Here is a 24557-nt window from a genome sequence, read left to right on the forward strand (position 1 = left end):
TTCCCCCAAAGGCAATAAAATACACAGCCTTCTTTCATATTATATCAAAAAAAGCTTTCAAGCTGCTTAGCATATAAACCTTACAAGGGTTTTGTTCACAGGAAAGGCCGAGTCAAACTTTTGCTAAATTGTCTTCTGTAACCTGCAGTCAGAAAAGTTATTCCAAGAACCAAGGCCCATGTACCCTCCAGAGCTGTTAACAGTACAGACAAGGAAAGCTATATAAATAATTTGTTGGTTAAACTGATCACTACAAGGTAGAAAAAGAAGACTTCCCTGGGAGATGATAGTTGGCAAAACTGACATCTCCATAAAGTAACTTGTTTGCTCACTTTATATGACAAAAAATATCAGCCACCTCCTACCACAGGACCAATACTTTCTATGCTGCAAACATTTTTAAACCGCTGTTATTAAAAACTACTACAATTTCTCTATCTAGTCACTCTTTCCATATTAGTCTTAATAAATCATCACAATCTTATAAAGCTAGCATAACACTGATATATTTTTAAATTTTATAATTCTAGATGTACATATATACATACACACCAAAAAATTATATGGTTTCACCAAAAATCTACCCTTGCAATTTTAAATATGAAGAAGATACTCAAATTGTTTTTGCTGGGGCTAAACTAAACTGGGCTCAAGAGCTCAGACTCTAATCAGAACTCAGGAAGGTGTAATACAGTAAAGCCTTTATTTACCATTACTTTCAAGACTCGTGGTGTTGGCTCAGGCTTAGAAAAATGTCTAAAATATGAAGGCAAAACCTCTTGTTAAACTCCATATTTCATTCTTATTATAAGCAATTCTAAACTCCTGATTTCCTGTTTTTTCTTATGTAGAATACAGTATCAATAATTCATGATTTCTAAAACCGTAAATGTCCATGGCAAAAATTCATTACTTACACTGTTAAGTTCATTTGCTCCAAGTCCATTTCATTTTTTTGTTTCTGAAATCTTCTATAAATTACTATATTTGTTTTCTTTTCTTTAAATATCTCTCTCAAAATCAGTCAATTTACTAGACACATCTATTCTCCTTTGCTTTCCATGGAAAAGTATTAAATTTTTCTTTTAAAATATTTGATTATTTTTAGAATAACAGTATTAATTCTTTCAATATTAAATCTAGATGTCAATGAGCTTAGTAAATAGAGTGCTTCAACACATGATGTCATTATCGAAGTTGTTAATTTATGGTAATATCTATAAAAGCAAATATAGCATCAGAATAAAAAGGTTATGGTAAAATAGGAAAGAAAATATAATTGTTTTCAAAATAAATAGAATGAGAAGCATAAGAAAATACCAGTCTTATGACTTTATCTTACAAACTAATACGACAATAATGAGTATAAGGCACATTTCATTTTTTTATACAGTAGAAAGAAAAAAAGGTATAAAAGTGTATCTCTCACAGCCCTTACTACAACCTTCACTTTCACTCTTCAATTCTGTATCTTAACTCATCAATCAGAAACACAGCAGATGCTTAAAAGATCAAAAAACAGAAACCAAACCATAGGAACAGTTTAGCCTAGTTTGCACTCAGCTAAATGCTGTTTAGACTTAAAATCTCTATCATATTAAACTAACTACTTTTGTCCTTCCCTTTTCTTTTGAGTTCCTGTAATGACTTACTATCCAAGCATAAAACACAATGCGTTTCTTTCAAATTTTTTTTTTTTTTAATTTTTTTTTTTTTTGAGACAGAGTTTTGCGCTTGTTACCCAGGCTGGAGTGCAATGGCGCGATCTCGGCTCACCGCAACCTCCGCCTCCTGGGCTCAGGCAATTCTCCTGCCTCAGCCTCCTGAGTAGCTGGGATTACAGGCATGCGCCACCACGCCCAGCTAGTTTTTTGTATTTTTAGTAGAGACGCGGTTTCACCATGTTGACCAGGATGGTCTCGATCTCTCGACCTCGTGATCCACCCGCCTCAGCCTCCCAAAGTGCTGGGATTACAGGCTTGAGCCACCGTGCCCGGCCTTTTTTTTAAATTTTTTTGAGACGGAGTTTCGCTCTTGTTACCCAGGCTGGAGTGCAATGGCGTGATCTCGGCTCACCGCAACCTCCGCCTCCTGGGTTCAGGCAATTCTCCTGCCTCAGCCTCCTGAGTAGCTGGGATTACAGGCACGTGCCACCATGCCCAGCTAATTTTTTGTATTTCTAGTAGAGACGGGGTTTCACCATGTTGACCAGGATGGTCTCGATCTCTCGACCTCGTGATCCACCCGCCTTGGCCTCCCAAAGTGCTGGGATTACAGGCTTGAGCCACCGCGCCCGGCTCTTTCAAATTTTTTAATGTTATAATGAGAAAAAGTAAAAACACTCACTAAAAAATAAAAATCCTCAGGGGCCAGGCACGGTGGTTCACAATCCCAGCACTATGGGAGTCCGAGGCGGTTGGATCACCTGAGGTTGGAAGTTCGAGACCAGCCAGACCAACATGGAAAAAACCCGTCTCTACTAAAAATACAAAATTAGCCAGATGTGGTGGCACACGCCTGTAATCCCAGGAAAGTTCACATTCTCCCTAGCCCACTTCCCAGTGGTATACAATGCATAAAATAACCATTTTTAAAAGTAGGTGATGAAGTTCTCTCTATGGATTGCATAGAAATCACATAATAAACACTTAATTTTAATCAAAAAATGCTTAAAATGATTTAGATTTACATAGGAAAATGAGATATTTTTTCAACCAATGTTTATGTAATTCTTACCATCTTCATTCAAAAATAGTTTGTTGAATCTTAGTCCACTCGGCTCTTTTCCAACATATCGATGCACATACTCAGTTCCAAGATCATTAACAGCAATGGCATATTTCAAAGGTTTTACACAGGACTGCAGACAGAAGGGAACTTTGGTATCTCCAGTAGAATGCCTATTTAAAAGGAGATTTTTTAAAATAACATCAACTGGGAAAAAGGTGTAATTGCATAGTTGGAATTATTCTTTTTACATGTTAATTCCAATTTACAAAAATTTCCCATAATTCAACCACAAGTTTATGTCAAAATTAAAGAATAAATATAAGTACAGTCATTCTTTGATATCCATGAGAGGTTAACTCCAGGAGTCCCTATGATACCAAACTCCACAGACACTCAAGTTCCTTATATAAAATGGTATAGCATTTGCATATAACCTACACACATCTTCCCATGTGTTTTAAATCATCTCCAGATTATGTGTAATACCAAATGCAATGTCAATGCCATGTAAATAGTTGTTGTACTGTGTTATTTAGGGAATAATGACAAGAAAAAATATGTCTGTACATGTTCACTACAGACACAACTAATCTCTCTTTTTTTACTCAAATATTTTTGATCTGCGATTGCTTGAATCCACAGGTGCAGACTCCATGGATACAGAAATGACCATATGTTTAAGAGGAATACTGCGAAGAAGAAAAAAAGCAAAAGCATAAAAGTATTCACGTAACAGAACTATGGTTTTAAAGTAGATAATAAATATGTAATGTGGAAAGTTTCCTCTTTGGGGAAGAATGTAAGAGCATGCGCCTCCTTACTCCCACCTGTATTTAATCACGTAAAATAAACTAGCCCTTTCAGAAATTATCACCTTTTTTACTCATAGCTGTAAGCTGTGACTAAACCACCATTAAGGAGCTAAACAGAGCTCAGTTTAGATTCAATACTCTTCTGTGAGACCCTGTCTATAAATGCTGCTTCTTATGAACCACATCCACTCACAATCCTGGCCCCATTAAAAGAAAAAACGTCCAGTTTTATAAACCTGACAGAGCTGGCACTAAGTTCCAGTAGGCAATCATCATTACCATGGATATAAATAAAAGAACAAAAGGAAAGCTTTATGTTACCATCAAACTGAGAAGTACATGAAGTAGAGAAAAGATTTCGGAATGAAAAAGTTCTGGCCAACCAAATTAAAATGTAAGCTTCACAAAGGTAAAGATCTTTGATATACTTACTGGAATATCCCAAGTTCCCTGAACAATGTCCCAACACATCACAGGCATTCATTCATAGTGAAACTGGGCACTATTAACCACCCCAAGCAGAGGGTGACAGAGACATCAAAGGTCAAACAAGAATGCTTACCCACCTCACTTCTGAGTGTATTATAGAATATAAATACATATGTATAAATGCCAAAAGCATATTTTTCCTATCAACTTTTCTCATAACGTATAACTATAACCTTACACTATATAGTTATACTATATAAGATTATAACTTCAAAAAAAAACTTCAAACTTGACAATCATTCTAAAAAATGATTAAAAGCCTTGTCTTATTACCTTTGGATAATACTTATGTTTTAGTTCTAAAGTCAACTTTCTGAATTCTCTAGATAAGAAACTAAGAGACATAGAAAATATTTAAGAAGAGAAAAATAATACCCAAGTATCGCATGATAATAATTTCCTTCAAATTCAAAGAATTCCATTACTTAATAAACCCTTTCATAAAATGCAAAAACAGTAATACCATTCCCTACTGGGATTTGCTTCATGGGATAAAGTCACCATGTCTTTTCATTTCATTGTGTCCCTTCATAGCACACATTTAATTCAACATATGGTGACTGTTCAGTACATTTCACAGGCCCAAATGAGAAAAAGGCATACAATAATGAAAGAAAAAAATGGACTAGAAGAGATTTAGGTATTAATTTCACCTTTGCCAGTATCATGTCAACTATGGGACTCAGATTCCTTATCTTCAAAATGAATGGGCTAACCTATATATTTTTTATTGTATACAATATATATATAATATACATTAATATATAGGTTATATATAATAGACATAATAATATATATTATATATATTATATACATATATTATTATATATAACACATATCTAATAATATATATATAACCTATATATTATTTAAGAACTTGAGATTTTTTTTTTAGTAAAAAAATTAAAATCACCAAGCGCAGTGGCTCACGCCTGTAATCCCAGCACTTTAGGGAGGCTGAGGCAGGCAGATTACAAGGTCAAGAGATCAAGACCATCCTGGCCAACATGGTGATACCCCATCTCTACTAAGAATACAAAAATTAGCTGGGTGTGGTGGCACACACCTGCAGTCCCAGCTACTGGGGAGGCTGAGACAGGAGAATAGCTTTAACTCAGGAAGCAGAGGTTGCAGTGAGCTGAGATCATGCCACTGCACTCTAGCCTGGGCAACAGAGCGAGACTCTGCCTCAAAAAAAAAAAAAAAAATTGCCGGGCGTGGTGGCTCAAGCCTGTAATCCCAGCACTTTGGGAAGCCGAGGCGGGTGGATTACGAGGTCAAGAGATCGAGACCATCCTGGTCAACATGGTGAAACCCCATCTCTACTAAAAATACAAAAATTAGCTGGGCATGGTGGTGTATGCCTGTAGTCTCAGCTACTCGGGAGGCTGAGGCAGAAGAATTGCTTGAACCCAGGAGACGGAGGTTGCGGTGAGCCGAGATTGCGCCATTGCACTCCAGCCTGGATAACAAGAGTGAAACTCCATCTCAAAAAAAAAAAAAAAAAAAAAAAATTTTAATTAAAATCACCTAAAATGAAGGTCCTTAAGAGTCACAAATTTTTGGCTGGGGGCAGTGGCTCATGCCTATAATCCCAGCACTTTGGGAGGCCAAGGCAGGAAGACTGCTTGAGGCCGGGAGTTCAAAACCAGCCTGGGTAACATAAAAGTTCAAATTTTCATAAAAGAAAGAAAAAAAGAGTAAAATCTAAAATTACTAAGTTAAATTCTTTTAGTAGTTTTAACAAAATTTAGGTAAAATTACAACTCTCATATAAACTTTTCAAGCTGTATTCACTTACAGTTATACATCTTAGGTAAGTTATATTTTAATAAAAAAGAAATACTTTAATAAAAAAAACAAAAACCAAAAGAATACATCTCTGAGCTAAGTCTTGAAATGAATGAAAAAAGCATAATTTTCCGATAAAATCAGTTACAAGATGATAATAATCTTTATGCCTAATACCCAGCACAATGAAAAGAATCATTCTTGAAAAAATATTCTAGAACTTTACCATTTTCCAAGGGCCTCTCTTAATTCTTTGATTTTTAAATCAAATCATTCTCTTTAAAGTGCCCTCACATCACTATCCTTTTTATAATTCTGCAAGTTCCTCTACTGTCAGCAGCTGTGCCTCCAATGTAAGCAATTTCCAAATACTGCTTTCATGGACTTCATGAAATCCTACATGTTTTGCAACTGACTTTTCACTTTGCAAATGAATCGATGAATAATGGGATATGTTATGCTGCACTATCTTAATTCTCATGCTAATTATAACAGAAACATGAGGAACAAAGACAATAGATGGGTTACCAATGTTAAGCTGAGAAACGGGACTTAATTTTATTAGTGGTCAGTTCGTTAGAGAATAGTGTCATGTTTTGACAAGTCTGCTTTTCCTAAACAAATTGGTTAACTGCAGGTATTGAATAATACTCAAAAAACAAGACTACAACAGTGAATAAAATAGATGTCTCATAAAACTTAATATAATGTAACTTTCAGTTATTTCAAAATTATATTAAAATCTAAATTTATTTACCTTTTGAAATTATGTCCTGTTAGGACTAATTTCCATCATAAAAGATGATCTTCTCCATGTCATTCTAACCATTATACAAAATTTAAGGCTTAGAGTTGGTGTTCATGAATTTGAAATAAACTTACCTCTGTCCATCTACTGTACAAACAGACACACCCCACAAATCAGGACTGAATTTGGCCAGTTGAGGAATATAATCTGCAACCTATCCAAAAGAGTGGAAAGAAATGAATGGATACAATATAGGCAAATAATATATTTTCTTCCACCAACAAATTTCTTATCTCATTTTGCCTTCTCCTAATGACTGGTTATTTTAGAACACTCAGTGGTTTTGTAGTCTATCTTCTATAACAATGTTCATGAAAACTAAAGACAAAACAGACTTGAGAATTACGGGTGAGATCTGAAGTGACTTCTTTCAGTCTCTATTAATTTCTTGTTTTCCAGTGCATTCTTTCTTTCTAATGCATTCTTTCCTATGTTTAGCAGGAGAGTCTAGTAGAGGAACTTGGACTTGAATTTTTTTTTTGTTTTTTTAAGCAGGAAAAAAGTAAAACATTTATTTAATCAGGGTCATGGGTGCTATAGGATTTCACTAAGAAATTAGGAATCAAGCCGGGCGCGGTGGCTCAAGCCTGTAATCCCAGCACTTTGGGAGGCCAAGGCGGGTGGATCACAAGGTCAAGAGATCGAGACCATCTTGGTCAACAAGGTGAAACCCCGTCTCTACTAAAAATACAAAAAATTAGCTGGGCATGGTGGCTCGTGCCTGTAATCCCAGCTACTCAGGAGGCTGAGACAGGAGAATTGCCTGAACCCAGGAGGCGGAGGTTGCGGTGAGCCGAGATCGTGTCATTGCACTCCAGCCTGGGTAACAAGAGTGAAACTCCGTCTCAAAAAAAAAAAAAAAAGAAAAGAAATTAGGAATCAAGTATCTAAAAATAAGTAATAAGTATTTACACTGAAGTTGTTATACAGTTGAATCTTGAACAACATGGATTTAAGCCTCAAAGAGTACGCTTATATGCAGATTTTTTCTTTCTCTGCCACCCCCAAGACACAAGACCAATCCCTCCTCCTCTTCTTCAGTTTAAACATGAAGATGATGACAATGAAAGCTTTCATGGCGATCCACTTCCACTTAATAGTAAATATATTTTCCTTATGATCTTCTCAATACCATTTTCTATCCTCTTACTTTATTATAAGAATACAGTATATAATAAATATACAAAATATGAGGTAATAGACTATTTCTGTTATTGGTAAGGCTTATAACAGTAGTTATAAGTAGTTAAGTTTTAAGGCAGTCAGAAGTTATACTCAGATTTTTGTGTGGGCCATAACCCCTGCTTTGTTCAAGGGCCAATCATATTATACTAAGGCTACGCAAAGTTAAAACAAAAGAAAATGAAGCCGGGCACGGTGGCTCACGCCTGTAATCCCAGCACTTGGGGAGGCCGAGGCAACGGGATCACGAGGTCAAGAGATCGAGACCATCCTGGTCAACATGGTGAAACCCTGTCTCTACTAAAAATACAAAAAATTAGCTGGGCATGGTGGCGCATGCCTGTAATCCCAGCTACTCAGGAGGCTGAGGCAGGAGAATTGCCTGAACCCAGGAGGGGGAGGTTGCGGTGAGCTGAGATCGCGCTATTGCACTCCAGCCTGGGTAACAAGAGTGAAACTCCATCTCAAAAAAAAAAAAAAAAAAAATTTAAATACACCATCATCTAAAAATGAAAATATTCTTATCCTTAGATTTCTCTTTAGCCAGAATAACAAAGTTAAATATTTAAAATATTTTAAAAACACTAAATCCAGGGGCTTCACTTAACTTAAATTTCTTAAACAAAGCTAAAGTATTTTCTTTACCAAAACACAACTACACAATTTACTCTCTAGACCTCAAAATGAGCTGAATTTATTAAGTGATTGGGATATGAAAATATGTATATCAAAAGCATTACCTTTCCTCCAGACTGCTTTTTAGCACTTTCATATAACTCATCAATGTGTGAGGTAAAAGACATAAAGTCAGGAATGACAAACTTTCTTCTAAAGGCTTGTGTCAACAAAACAATGTTGCTCTGAACACATCTGTGGAATGTAAGAAAAATAATTAATAAACTGGGTACCTTTCAAATATTAGAACTTGGTAACAATGGCAATAATTCAGACACTGTTTAAATAATAGACATATTTATCATTTTATACAACTAAATTCCACAAATTATACTTTGTATATTATTTTCTTTCCTTCTAGCAGTCTTTCAAGTAGTTGATTGTAAGCTGTTGAACACGTAGGAGAAATAATCTGGATGTGCCTAAAATTGTGTCAAAAATTAAAATGGAAAAGCATTCCACCAGGTTTAAGTATTAAGACCATCTGAAACAAGTTTCTTACTCAGAGTTGATAAACATTCAGCATGATGACATCTGGTTAAAAAATTCAAACTGCCTCCCATGGTTGAGATCTTGTTTATTTATCAAGTAATCTCAGAAATACATCTCTTAGTTCTTATATAGCTATTACTAGCATTTTGTTTAAAAATTATACATTTTGCATTGTAACATGTTTTCCTAAATTATATCAACTTTGTTTAGTTAGATTAATTTACCTCTTAAATGAAATGTCTGCTAAAATGCTTGTAAAAATAATGTATACTTTGAAATAAAATTTCTTTTGAAGTAGTGTAATAATTAATTTTAGTCACCAAAAACGTCATGTTACAATATTCCATTTAATATAAAATATGTAAATACAATGCAGAATAAAAAGGCTTCACTGTGAACAAGTACTTAAAAAACATAGTAAACCAAGTGGATGAGAGGGCATGACCTTCTCTAATAAATTGAACCACTATTCTGCTTTTTCTTAAAAGGAATTTAAGTCAGAAAATCAGTATATTAATGCAGCCTTTAAAAAGTTTTGCAAATAAGATTACAACCAGTCATATATTCTGAGCTTCTTAAGCCTCTATAACTCAGTAATAGAATATTTAATTAATAAAGGAAGACTTGCTAAACACAGGTATTAAGCCATAATATCAACTACAACAAATCTCAAAAGCCCTCAACAGACAAAAAAATCAAATGCTGATAGCCAAAGTATTAAAGTCAAACCAGGCTGGGCGTGGTGGCTCATGCCTATAATCTCAGCGTTTTGGGAGGCCAAGGAGGATAGATCATCTGAGGTCAGGAGTTCAAGACCAGCCTGGCCAACATGGTGAAACCTTGTCTCTGCTACTAGGGAGGCTGAGGCAGGAAAATCGCTTGAACCTGGGAGGCAGAGGTTGCAGTGAGCCAAGATAGCACCACTGTACTCCAGACTGGACGACAGTGTGAGACTCCCTCTCAAAAAAAAAGTCAAACCATTACTATAGGAATTTACTGATGATGTACCTGGATTCCTCACCAGTTAGTGATGTGATACTATATTAGCAGCTTCTTTGTAGAAGAGAAAAAAAAAACACATTGGCATTTTTTTTCCAGTCACTACTATGTTTCAGTAGTAATAGCTATCTTGTTTAATCCTCAAAACATCACCTCTAAAGATTTCCCCACTTTACAGGTAAGAAAATGAGACTCTAAGAGTCTTAGTAACTTGTACTAATCATAAATGAAGATATAAAAAAGTAGATACTCTCAGTATTGCTTGTTTAGTCTGTGGTAAATGAGAAATTTTTAAATCTCAATATTTTTATTCAAGTTGTTCTCCATAAAACCAAATTAAAGTTAAAAACCAAATTTCACATTTTAACTATTAACAAAAATTCAGAAAAATATATACTCACTTGTTCAATATAAAATTAACATGTAGTTTAAAAATAAAATCCTAATAGAAATGACTACTGTTTCACTCATAAGGATCACCCTATTACAACATTAAAAAAGTATAGTCCCAATTTCCATAACTTATACAATATTGACATCCTAGAGCTAAGAAATATTTACTCAATAAACCTTAATCATTTTTAGATAGTTTCAATGTTAACCTCAAAATATTACCATTGTTTTAATATTTCTAATGTTTCACATAGCTTCTAAAACAACTTGCAAGTATCAAGAGTTATTTTAATATAGATGCCATGATTCTAATAGGAAATGAGAAGTCATATAAAAAATGAACTCTGAAAAGGAGGTGCTTATGCTTTTCAGCAAGTTATATCTTTCTCTGTCCTTTGTTCAGTTTTCTTATCTGTAAGCTGGAAATAATCATTTTCTTTCCTTAAGTGTTTATTACTAAACACTAATGCATGGCTGGGCACAGTGGCTCACACCAGTAATCCCAGTACTTTGGGAGTCAAAGGTGGGCAGATCACGAGGTCAGGAGTTCAGGACCAGCCTGGCCAACATGGTGAAACTCCATCTCTACTAAAAATACAAAAATTAGCCGGGTGCGGTGGCTCAAGCCTGTAATCCCAGCACTTTGGGAGGCCGAGGCGGGTGGATCACAAGGTCGAGAGATCGAGACCATCCTGGTCAACATGGTGAAACCCCGTCTCTACTAAAAGTGCAAAAAATTAGCTGGGCATGGTGGCACGTGCCTGTAATCCCAGCTACTCAGGAGGCTGAGGCAGGAGAATTGCCTGAGCCCAGGAGGCGGAGGTTGCGGTGAGCCGAGATCACGCCATTGCACTCCAGCCTGGGTAACAAGGGCGAAACTCTGTCTCAAAAAAAAAAAAAAAAAAAAAAAAATACAGAAATTAGCTGGAGGTGGCAGTGGCCACCTGTAATCCCAGCTACTCGGGAGGCTGAGAGAGGAGAATCATTTGAACCCAGGAGGTAGAGGTTGCAGTGAGCCAAGATCACACCATTGCACTCCAGCATGGGTGAAAGGGCGAGACTCCATCGCAAAAACAAATAAACAAACAAAAAAAAAGTATGCATAATAGTTTATAAAACATTTCTCACAAATAATTTTTCATTAGTAAAATAACATAATAAATATGAAAATTTTAAGAAAATCAAACATACAAATGAAAGGCTACCATCCACTTTCTTCCAAAACAAAAAGGTCAAAAAAATTATGATCATACAAAGAAACAGTTCTAATACTTATAAGGTTAAAAATGCATGAATAAATAAAGGATTAGTTTTCAACACAAATACTCTTACTTCTATTCATTTTAAGAATTACTAACATTAAAAACAATTGACTATCAAGCTGGGTACAGGCAGTCTCCAACTTTCAAATAGGTTATACTCCAAAGAGTATGCTTAGAACATATTTTCTCAAGTTTAAACAAAAGTCACACATAAGAGTTGTTTCTCGCCGGGCGCGGTGGCTCAAGCCTGTAATCCCAGCACTTTGGGAGGCCGAGGCGGGTGGATCACAAGGTCAAGAGATCGAGATCAACCTTGGTCAACAAGGTGAAACCCCGTTTCTACTAAAAATACAAAAAATTAGCTGGGCATGGTGGTGCATGCCTGTAATCCCAGCTACTCAGGAGGCTGAGACAGGAAGAATTGCCTGAATCCAGGAGGTGGAGGTTGCGGTGAGCCGAGATCGTGCCATTGCACTCCAGCCTGGGTAACAAGAGCGAAACTCCGTCTCAAAAAAAAGAGTTGTTTCTCAGATTATCATTAAAGTCTAGAAATATTAATCTACAATGTATTTTAGGTAAAATACTAACACATTGCTTCAACCAAACCTACACACCTTTATAAATTATTTCTCTGGAGAAAAATGAATCCCACATTATAAAATTTCCTCCCCAGCCTCATGGAAGGGAGAAGTTTATTTCTGGCAACACTAATTAGATAACTTCTGAAAACAGAGAAAAGAACATCTGTGAAGTAATCACCTTTCCAGGTGATTGAAAACTATTAAGAGGTTAACAGTTGGAGGTTTTGAACCACCTCATTCTAAAACTAAAAAGAGAAATAATTATGCCTATAGACCTGTACTTTTCTACTGGTTGCTCATATAGACCATAAAACATTTGTCAAGTTGGAAACTGCCTGTATTACAAGTATAGATTTTTTAAAAATTGGATTCGTGTTTAAAACAGTGGTAATTACTATCTCTTAATATAATTGTAGGTAGAAAACGTAACGCTTATGGTTCCCTGCCTTAATAATCAGAGGATTTAAATTGTTTTAAATTTCATATTTAAACATAGCAACATGTTTATAAAGCACAAATACTTTTTCAAGTATTAAAGTGTATAAAATAATGCTTCCACTTAAAATTCCCAAACGGTTCCCCTACTGATTATCAACAGATCTACCTACCATTACTCTAACAACTTCATTCACAGATACAATAAAATAATGCCTGTAGAAAGCACTTTAATCAGAATATTTTGCAGATGGTTCATGAACATGAAAAATAATCCTTATTGCAAAGACACAAATAAATTTAGAAATGATGTTTTTCTGTCTCCTAAAAAAAACAGGTTCTGGAGAGTTAAAATTCCTAACACCAATTGCAACATGGACCTAAAGTCTACACTTGAAGGTCAGCTAAGTTAACAGAACTAATAATCTCCTGGTGAAAAGGTAAGAATCCCAAGCTGTCAGCAGTGCTTCAGAGCATGCCAGGAAACTTCAGAGAACCTCAGTTAAATACATATACCTTCAGATGATTTAATAGTCCGGACGATATCTAGAACAAATCACCCAACCCCCAAAATAAAATAAAAGTAAATACATCCACACATAACAAACTTTCAAAGTAGATGGCAGAAATTTTATGGATCCACGTCTGGGAAAAGCCAATGTCCTATAGCGGTATTTACAGTTTTATACTAGTTTCCACTTAAATAGTAGTAGTTCAAAATACTATTTGATTCTTTGGGATCCATTACACACATGTCCATTAAATCTTTAAGTAATCAAACTAAAATAAATAAATAAATAAAAAATTTTAAAAAATTTAAAAAGTAATCAAACTAATAGAAACACATTAATAAAGATAAATAATAAATATATGCAAATAAAGGAACATCAAAGTAAAAATTCTCATTCAATCAAATCAAGGCTTTAATCTCCAAAGTTGCCTTTAGTTCTTTACTGTTTTGAGGAAAATGAAAATAGCCAAAAGCCTACGTATTAATACGTCTGAAGAGAGGAGAGGAGCAGACAATGCAGATATGCAATGTGAGGAACACAGGTTTGTCTGAAGCCCTCTCAATTTTATGATGTCACCTAAATCACCTTGTGGAAAAGAACTAGAGACCATGCTGAGAAAGCCTGCAAGTCATGCAGATGAATTGGGGATCAATATAAGCAATGACAGGACGAAAGATGTACTCTACTCAAACTGAATGCAATCTCCAGAGACTGTAAACTGGAAACACTAGTGTCTAAATTTCCTTAGAACAGATTTAAAGAAAGTATACTCTTAGCCCGATGTATTATAGAACCTAATGTGTACCAAGTTCTTCAAACAAATGATGTTTATAAATCTCCTTTTTCCATTACACAGGAAGCAGTGGCCTTCAAAGATAGAATTTTTTTTTTTTTTTTAAAAAGCAGAATCACCATATAGCATAGCAAATCACCATTAAAGGTTTGGCAGAAACTTTTACTTTTTAAAAAGATCTTTGTCTAGCATGACACCATCTGATGTTGTTTGAAGAGTTAATCTTAACATATCCATACACTCTTTCAACCTGGGATCAGACGTTCGCAATCCTGTAGATTTGAGTGCCTGTTTTTAAAAAAATAAGAGTTTGTAAATATATGGTGCAAATAATGTATATGCTTATTCCAACTACAAGATTTTATTCCTGTATATAAAAACTTCTACCCAACACCTGAACATGAATATGGCATCTTAGTGTCACTATTACCCACTTTCTGGACAAGTTTCTCATTGTTTCTTTTTCTTTCATTGATTACCTTGAAATGAGCATGATAAAAATTTGAAAACATAATAAGAGAAATAGTATCAGTCAGAATCTACATGTCAGATGACCTTTAAGACTGTATTTCAACAATACTATATATATTTATTTATTAAGTATTACTATTTTTTAATTTAAGATATAAAAATATAAAAACTTACTGTAATAAATTTATGAACAGGTATTTTCTCTTGTCCTTCCGCAATTGTATAGAACAGCAAATCTTCCAAGCTAGGTAACAGACCCTGTTTTATTTTACTAAAGAGGTAGAAAGAATACAAAATTAATCCTTGTATGAACAATCTAATGGATTTTAGCTAAATCCATTATTAAATAACCACTGAACCAGACTATAGCTGAGCTTATACACTCAAGGCTAGTCATAATAAATGCTGATTTGCCAAAATCAAATCAGTAACACTACAAACCACACTGAAAAACAAGTTTAAAAAAATCACTAACACATAGATATTTTTTAATCCTAGGTTTTGAAACCCTGATCATCAACTCTAGCTGTGCTAATACCTAGCTATCCATTATGGTGATGCCTTCCTATATAGTCCAGTACAATCACCCAATACAAATTATAGAGCTCAACATATGTTCCAATAAGACTTAATATTCTGACCAGGCACGGTGGCTCACACCTGCAATCCCAGCACTTTGTGAGGCCGAGGCAGGCGGATCACGAGGTTAGGAGATCGGAGATCGAGACCATACCAGCCAACATGGTGAAACCCCGTCTCTACTAAAAATACAAAAAAATTAGCTGGGTGTGGTGGCATGTGCCTGTAATCCCAGCTACTGGGGAGGCTGAGGCAGAAGAATCACTTGAACCAGGGAGTTGGAGGCTGCAGTGAGCCAAGAAAGTGCCACTGCACTCCAGCCTGGATAACAGAGCAAGACTCTGTCTCAAATTTTTAAAAAAGTGCTAAGACTCAATATTCTGTTTAGTTGTTTTGGGAGTTTTCTCCCAAATATGATTACTATATTTACCTTTTATTCAAAGAGTTAACCTGATTATGAAATCTGGGAGAGACAGCAATTAACTACTGGACAGTAGTTAAGAGCAAGTGCACAAGTTCTTGAATCCTGGCTGTAATACTATAGTTGTATAACCTTGGGTAAATTAATTAACCTTTCTGTGATCCAGTTTCCTCATTTGAGAAAGGGATAATAGTGTCTCCCTCATAGGGTTGTTGTGAGGATCAGTTGACTCAATACATTCAATATCTTTAGAATAAGCCTGGCAGAGAGTAAGACTCAACTGACAGTAGTTGTAGTTATTATTTCTAAAGTGATCTAGGTTTTTTTTTTTTTTTGAGACGGAGTTTCACTCTTGTACCCAGGCTGGAGTGCAATGGCGCGATCTCGGCTCACCACAACCTCCGCCTCCTGGGTTCAGTCAATTCTCCTGCCTCAGCCTCCTGAGTAGCTGGGATTACAGGCACGCGCCACCATGCCCAGCTAATTTTCTGTATTTTTAGTAGAGGGGGGGTTTCATCGTGTTGACCAGGATGGTCTCGATCTCTTGACCTTGTGATCCACCTGCCTCGGCCTCCCAAAGTGCTGGGATTACAGGCTTGAGTCACTGCGCCCGGCCGTGATCTAGTTTTTACCTAACGTAGTCAGTCCTTTGCAACCACCGATTCAAATAAACAGATAAAAAATTTCAGAAAAAAAATAAGCATACAATAAAAGGACAGTGTAAGAACTATTTACATAGTATTTACATTATATTTGGTATTGTAAGTAATCTAGAGATGATTTAAAACATACGAGAGGATGTAAGTAGGCTACAGGCAAATGCCAAGCCATTTTACATAAAAGACTTGAGCTGTGGGGGTCCTGGAACCAATCTCTTAACACACACAGAGGGACAAGGCAAGGCTGTATACATTTAACTCTACAAATCATAGCTCCATCACTCAGGTTGGAATACAGTGGTGCGATCTTGGCTCACTGCAACCTCTGCTTCCCAAGTAGCTAGGACTACAGGCACATAGGTTCAAGCGATTCTCCTGCCTCAGCCTCCCAAGTAGCTAGGACTACAGGTACATGCCTCCACACCCAGCTAATTTTTATATTTTTAGTAGAAACAGGGTTTCACCATGTTAGCCAGGATAGTCTCCATCTTCTGACCTAGTGATTCGCCCACCTCGGTCTCCCAAAGTGCTGGGATTACAGGTGTGAGCCACTATGCTTGGTGATTAACCAATTAATCAAACTTTTAAACAATGAATGTCACACAAATGTTTTTTTAAAAACTAACACATAGCTTTATCATTAAAGTATTTAATGACATATCCTGGATGTATAATTATTCCATGCAACTATTTTTACTCTTACATAACTTTTAAAAATGCATTTGAAGCTGGTGTGGTGGCTCACACCTGTAATCCCAGCACTTTGGGAGGCTGAGGCAAGCAGATCACTTGAGGTCAGGAGTGCGAGACCAGCCTAGCCAAGATAGTGAAACCCTGACTCTACTAAAAATACAAAAATTAGGCAGGTGTTGTGGGGGGCCTCCCAGCTACTTCAACAGCCTCCCAGCTACTCAGGAGGCTGAGGTAGGAGAATGGCTTGAACACTGGAGGTGGAGGTTGCAGTGAGCCAAGATCACACCACTGAACTCCAGCCTGGGTGACAGAGCAAGACTCTGTCTCCCCTCTACCCCCAAAAAAATTGCATTTGAGATGTTTTCATAACAATAGCTAAAATATATTGATCACTTACTTATGTTCTACACACTGTGCTAAGTGTTTCACATGCATTCTAACAATCCTCCAAGGATCTTATGACAGAGGTACTATAATATATAGTACCAAAATATATTACGATTTCTGGCACACAGTAGAAGATCAACAAATTTTTTATTTGTTGAAAAAAATGAGTACCTCTATCCCCTTTCACAGATTAGGAAACAGAGGTTCAGCAGTTAAGAAGCTTTCCAAGGTCACACAGTGGCAAAGATAAATTTAGATCTCTGTTTTTCTGAATCCAAACTACTACTATATTATACTGGCTTTCTAACTTGCTAGCTTATTACCTTTATAAGGTACAAACAAGTTTTCTAGGTCTTATCCTGATCTAATACCATTAAACACAGTTTAACAATACTCACCACCTAATATTTAAAGAAAAACTGAATCAGCTGTCAAAAAACCAGTGGATAATAACATATCAATTATTTACAGCAAATGGTTGGTCCAGATAATGGTAGTTTGTCACTTTAAAAAACTGCAGAATAAGCTTTCTATGTATTTATCACACCAGTAAATGGTATTTGCTTTGCCTAAAAGCTATGTAAATAATGTAAAATATACACTTTTTTAGCTTATGGCACATAGTGCAAAAAAATTAAAATGGCCACGTTATTGCCATAGCTAGCAAAAAAGGTAAATGTTTACTTGCTTTTAAACAAGAAACTAATTTTTATCTACAGGAGAAAGAATTTAAGCCAGCCCTAATGAATAAACTCGCAAAATAAGCTGTCAGAACTGATAAAAACAAATTACTACCTTTCTCAGCATTTGAAAGCTCAGACTTCGATCTGAGAATGAATTAGCTTCAACAGTCTGGTGAACAAACATACTCAAATATTCTCCTCAAACTTTCTACAAGGCAGAAATTACTCTAAAGATCTTTCATGCCTTAACCCCCTTTTTCTCTCCCTAAATTAATTCTTTTTGGTAATTCGTCACAATAATGTATTTTTCTATTAAAATTCAAAAGCTAAAAACTACAGCTTTCAGTAACTATATAGTAACTAGGAAATCCTTGAGAAAAGTACTTAAGTTTTAATGACAAATAGGATTATAGTAGGCTCTCAAATTTTATCATCAACAATTTTAATAACCCAAGTGAGTCCTCTAGAGTCCCTGGAGAGAAAAACATAAAATGGCTATGATATTCAGCAATTCAAATAGGATATAACAGAAGATAATCTGAATAAGAAATTCCTTATTTCTCACCTTTTTCTTTCTCCAACTGATACTCTCTCTCATTTCCTTTCTAAATTCTGCCTTTAAGATCATTTTACTATCTTATTGTTCCTTCTTCTACCCATTCCTTCCCCTACTTTAGCCTCACAAAATAACCATCTTAAAAATAATTTTGTATTGAAAAAGAAGAAAAATCCTATGTATTTATGCCATATTCAACATCAGGTTAGATTATCATTTACAGTCTAGAAGACATAGAAGATATGTATATAAAATGAGGAATTACGAGAATAGATCTATGACATCCAGACTTTGGAAAACTACTTCACTGTAGTCTAATAAGGTCAAGCTTTTTTTAGATGAGGTGGAATTTAAGCTAAACCTGAAAGATGGATAGGAGCTGGAAGCATGGCAACAGAAAAGGATTTCTGACAAACAGACCAAAGGGATGAAAGTAAGCATTCACTTAGTGTTTACAAAGAACAGCTAGAGCACAGAATGTGTGAATTAGGGTGCCTGTTTCTACCTATAAGCTATTATATAGATACTTTCCAGTGTTGAGAGAGATATGTCAACTGCTAAATGAGGAAACTACCCTACAAAAAATACATTAAGTTTAAATGCAGGACCAACTTCTGCAACATGAAAAGAGGAAGTATCTTTGCTTACCCACTGACCAAATTAGTTTCCCCATACCAGAGGGGGAATTCATACTCCTCAGTCTGGTAGGCAGTCTGGTAGGCAGTTCTCTATAAATTAGCTTTAGACTATTTACTCCTAACTTATTCCTTATAATGTAATTGACTAGACTCAATGACCTGTAAATAAGTACTGCTATCTCACCTTTATTTTATTTTATTTTTTTTACCTATCTTGCCTTGTGTTTATAACCTTCCTCTCCCTAAACCTTTAAGCTTATCAATGATCATTTCAATTGTTTCATAGGACTTTGCCCCAGCAGATTCTTTATACTCTTCAGCATTATCTAGCATCACTAAGTTTTGTCCTTTTCTTGTACAGCTTATTAAGCAAAAGAGATAAAGATCCCTGGCCAGGCGCGGTGGCTCAAGCCTGTAATCCCAGCACTTTGGGAGGCTGAGGCAGATGGATCACAAGGTCGAGAGATCGAGACCAACCTGGTCAACATGGTAAAACCCCGTCTCTACTAAAAATACAAAAAATTAGCTGGGCGTGGTGGCACGTGCCTATAATCCCAGCTACTCAGGAGGCTGAGGCAGGAGAATTGCCTGAACCCAGGAGGCGGAGGTTGCGGTGAGCCGAGATCGCGCCATTGCACTCCAGCCTGGGTAACAAGAGCGAAATTCCATCTCAAAAAAAAAAAAAAAAAAAAAAAAAAAAGATAAAGATCCCTAAAGTAAAGTTGTGGTCTAGGAGAAATAAGACTAAAGCCATGTGGCAAATACTGTGGTAAAAATGTTTTTCAAAAATTATTGTATTAGCAAGTACAGAGAAAGTATTTAATTTTGCCTTAATGGGTAGGGGAAATCAAGATGGTTTCTTTTTTTTTTTTTTTGAGACGGAGTTTCGCTCTTGTTACCCAGGCTGGAGTGCAATGGCGCGATCTCGGCTCACCGCAACCTCCGCCTCCTGGGTTCAGGCAATTCTCCTGCCTCAGCCTCCTGAGTAGCTGGGATTACAGGCACGTGCCACCATGCCCACCTATTTTTTTTTTGTATTTTTAGTAGAGACGGGGTTTCACCATGTTGACCAAGATGGTCTCGATCTCTTGACCTTGTGATCCACCCGCCTCGGCCTCCCAAAGTGCTGGGATTACAGGCTTGAGCCACCGCGCCCGGCCCAAGATGGTTTCTAATGTGTAATTAGGACCAATAATGCAAACTCACCTTCATCAGTTCAAAAATCTTATAAATAAAAAACTATCAAATAAAAGGAAGAAAATTCAAGAATCCATGAAGGGAACGGAGGAAAATAATGGAAACCAACTGTACTGTCTTACTTTGTTAAACAGCATTTCCTATAACCCAACCTCCCCAAACTATAAAGTTTCAAGGCTGGGATCAAGTCTTTAAAAATTTTTTTTTTCACAACCCTGCCTAACTCTTAAAACACATAGTATAGTATGATACACCTATGAGATAATGAAAAACTATCACTTTTTTTTCAAGTGGGATTAGAAAAAAAAAAATGAGGCCTAATAACAGAATACAAAAGGATTTGCTAGTCTTTACTTATGCCTTCACTTAAGAATAATGATCCTTAAGATGATAATCACGGTTGTTTTAAAATCAGTGTATCATTTTGAATTTATAGTGAGCTGATTGGTAACAACTGTCTATCAACACCAGCAAATTAGCAGATTAATAAACCTGTTAAATTGAAAGTTGAATTGATGGTGGCTGGCCATATAATAAAATAGCTCATCAGAATGAATGTAAGTCTAAAAAAGTGACAAATTCTACATATCATTCAAGTGATTTTGCCCCAAGGCTGATCACTGGTAGAATTTAAAAATAAAAACTTGCATCTTTTAAGGTTTTACTGCTAAAAATAAAAAATAAAAAATAAAAAATAAAGGACTCTCACTTTCTATCATATTAAAACCCTATGAGGTAAATTAAGGGAGTTAATTGTCCCCAATGTACAGATAAAGAGAGTCTTAGAAGAGTGTGGCAGCATGCACCTACAGTCCCAGCTACTTGGGAGACTGAGACAAGAAGACTGCTTGGGCCCAGGAGTTCAAGGCTACGGTGAACTATAATGGTACTAATGCACTCCAGCCGGGGTGACACAGCAAGATTCCAATTCTAAAAAAAAATAAATTTCACTTTTAATTTTTTTTAAAAATTTTGTTTTAAGGGTATCAAAGTCAAATAGCATGCCCAATGTCACATAAATCTTAAGTGGCTGGACCAGAATCAGTCCTTTGTTCCTCGCTCCCGACTCTTCCTGCTTTGCTACCTCATGCTCTCAGTGGTTAGCACTCTATTTTAGGATGAATATCTGTAATTTTTGAAGCATAATAAAAGATGAAGCTCCTTACCAATTGAAAAATTTCTAACCAAAATGCAAATAAGAAAACTAAATTGTTCTGCCTTGACAAAACTGCATCTTGTCAAAGCAAAGATGAGATTACATTAAATTAGGGCTGTTATTTTGACTGGACTTTATAGAAGAAATTCATTTAAAAGCAGACCAAAGTAAAAAGCACAAAAGCCAGCTTTATATGAAGAAATGGTCAGGTTTTCCCTGTCAGTTGATGACAATTTGTCCATGTGTTTGTACAACTTCAGAAGTTTAATCCAAAAGGCAGTCTGGCTGTCTCAGGTGGGAAGACTAGGATCTGGGGAGATCAAGTTTATAATGTCCAACTCTGTTAGTTTTTCCAATAATCCATTTCTTCAGCCAAGTCCTTTAATACCTAAGTCTAGATGGAATAATACAGATATTCTATGAATTCTGTCACTGGAATCACTTTGATACCAGTATAGATGACTTGTTCAGAATAACTAAAATATACAGGTAGAAGGTAATAAAAGACTTCAGTCACATATAAAGAAAAATGAAACAGCTATGAAAATGAAATGGGAGTGAACTCCCATGCAAAGGAAGTATTCAAGTAGAGATGAGTAACAACCTATGGGAAGTATATAACATAAGAGAGGAAAGCAGCAGCTGGGGAGAAGGGTTTGTAAGATCTCTTATAATCCTGAACCTAAAAATATTTAATTCTATAAATTGAATTAATTTGCTGCTAATAGATGAAAAAAGAAAAAGCAAAACAAACCCCGAAACTGTCTGAACTTGTTTAGGTCGTTTAATATCTGTGGGCAGCTTATATAATATGTAAAATGAGCTGGAACTAAATGTTTTTTAAAGCCACTTCCATGCCTAATTCTCAGTTTTTGAGTTGCTAAAAATAGATGTCCTTTAAATCTCTACACTCAAGTGAGATCATAAATTTTATTCACTCAGGACTTACGTACTTTTATTTACAAATAAGCAAATTCATCTGGGTTCTTAACACAAAAACTAAGGGAAGTACTAAATGTCACTGAACTAGGGAATTTAAAAATGGTTAAAATGATAAATTTTATGTTATGTATGTTTTACCACAATTTTTTGAAAGCTGCTAAGCAGAACTGGTTATAGAAGGTGAGAGTGAAGGAGAATTGCTAAAGGGGAGACATGAATAACAGGAACATGTAGACGAAAAGATACAAAAATTCACCTAAGAACAAACTCACCCTTAAGAGTACTGGTTAAAGCAGAACCAATCAAGGCATGAGAGAACTTACCAATAAATATATTTTAGTGCAGAGGTAGGCAAACCATAGCAGGGGCCTCTTCTTTTTGTAAATAAAGTTTTATCGGAAGACTGCCACATCCATTTACCTATTGTTTGTGGTTATTTTGCTACCACCACAGAACTGAGTAGATGTAATAGAGACTAGAGTACCCCAAAGGCTGAAAATATTTACCATTGGACCTGTCAAGGCAAGCATGCCAGCACTTGTCTTACAGCATCACTGTATTACAGTGCAATATAATAATGCTTCCTTAAAATACACATAAGTTGAACAAGGAACGTTAACCTCCTTTCATTGCAATGTTTTAATATGGTAGAGAAATATGTAATACTTACCAAGAATAGTTTTAAATTTTTAAAGTTTGATGTTTGAGGGTACCAGTGAATATGAATACTAATGAACAGGACCTGTACAAATTCATACATAATCTATTTTCATACTTTTCTTTCAACGTAATGGTGTTTACTATTTTTACACAACCAGAATCAAGATAATAGGGTAGAAGACTAAGCAGTAGAGATTTACATGTTCAAAATTTAGCAGACGTGGTTCCTTTGATTTTCAAAATTGTGTAATGTTTTTTACTGTTTTAGAAGTTTCCCACTAAAAATAGGAAATCTTAAAAGTACCAAAAGGAGGCAGGAAAAACAATGCCCATTCTCATAAACCACAACTGGTAATATCATTTTGACTTACTTCCTTCTATTACTTTTTCTGAGCTTTTTAAAATAGCTTAAGATCACTTGAGATTATACTGCATAGAAAATTCTGTATTCTAACTTTTGGTCTAACATTACATTTTCTTATGTCCCAAAAAGTATCTCCAAACATTTTAAATGACTAAATAAGAGACTCTCATATTGAATGTACCATAATTTACTTAACTATCCTACTAATGTTGAAAATGAGTTTTTCTCCATTTTTCTCTAGTATGCATAACACTGTACCAAAAATATTAGGGAATAGATCTAACACTTCAGTTTATTTTGTAAGCTTAGATTCCTAAAAAGGTATGAATAATTTAGAAGTTCCTCATAGAGGTTAAAAATTGCTCTTCAGAAAGTTTACAATCCCATCAAAAATTAAAGGAAGTGTGTATGTCACTCAAAATATCCTCAAGAGGACAATTTTAAAAATCTTTTTTAGAAGCCTATACCAGAAATTAATAGACAAAAATATATTTCTTAATTCTGAAAGTTATCAATGTTTTATTCATTATGCAGCATGTACAGTTCCATGTTTTGAAAGTAATGCTTTCACTATAAATATTTCTTTATAATGAATGTTACATACCAAGCAGAGGATACTTCCAAATGGAAGTCAAGGTACCTTAATATTTTGCTTCTACTGCGTTGTAGGGGGTCAGAAAATCACTAAATACAGTGATCAATCATAAGTAACGTGTTTCATAACCTAAGCAATTTCACACCTGAGTAGATTACAGGGTAAAACTGAAGTTAACCGTATCTCTGTGAAAGCTGTATATACCTCACTTAGAGATATCAGTAACTAGTAATATTTTTATAAATACATCTGTTCACTTTGCTTTCTTAAGCATTTCTCTTACTAGCAAAGGACTTAAAGGTGAAAAGGCACAGACACGCAACTACATAATCTAACCTTGATTTATATAGGATTTAACATGATTCAGCTCCCTAACACAAATTCTATAATTAGGCTTTTAGTTTCTATAGTCATAATTTTTCTTCATTTCAAATATCACAAGAAAGAAGTAGTACAGCATTTTACTGATTTCTTTCTTTCCTTTATGGAAGTGTCTCTCTCTGTCTTCCAGGCTGGAGTATAGTAGCACCATCTAGGCTCACTGCAACCTCCACTTCCCGTGTTCAAGCAATTCTCCTGCCTCAGCCTCCCGAGTAGCTGGG

At 35.6% G+C, this 24557-nt stretch overlaps 1 protein-coding gene across 4 annotated transcripts in view; it reads right to left on the reverse strand.

The window, feature by feature from the left end:
- The window catches only part of GLS (glutaminase), an 82990-nt gene that overhangs the window by 52311 nt on the left and 6122 nt on the right, over positions 1-24557 (reverse strand). For all 4 annotated transcript variants that reach the window (XM_074399349.1, XM_010351559.3, XM_039470079.2 and 1 more), the window contains exons 2-6: positions 14600-14696; positions 14121-14242; positions 8553-8682; positions 6705-6784; positions 2737-2900 (exon numbers count right to left, since the gene is read on the reverse strand). In XM_074399349.1, the coding sequence (XP_074255450.1) occupies positions 2737-2900; positions 6705-6784; positions 8553-8682; positions 14121-14242; positions 14600-14696 (593 nt within the window). The remainder of the gene's footprint in view (positions 1-2736; positions 2901-6704; positions 6785-8552; positions 8683-14120; positions 14243-14599; positions 14697-24557) is intronic.

The sequence above is a fragment of the Saimiri boliviensis genome, chromosome 5 (genome assembly GCF_048565385.1).
Source record: "Saimiri boliviensis isolate mSaiBol1 chromosome 5, mSaiBol1.pri, whole genome shotgun sequence".
Classification (NCBI taxonomy): Eukaryota; Metazoa; Chordata; class Mammalia; order Primates; family Cebidae; genus Saimiri; species Saimiri boliviensis.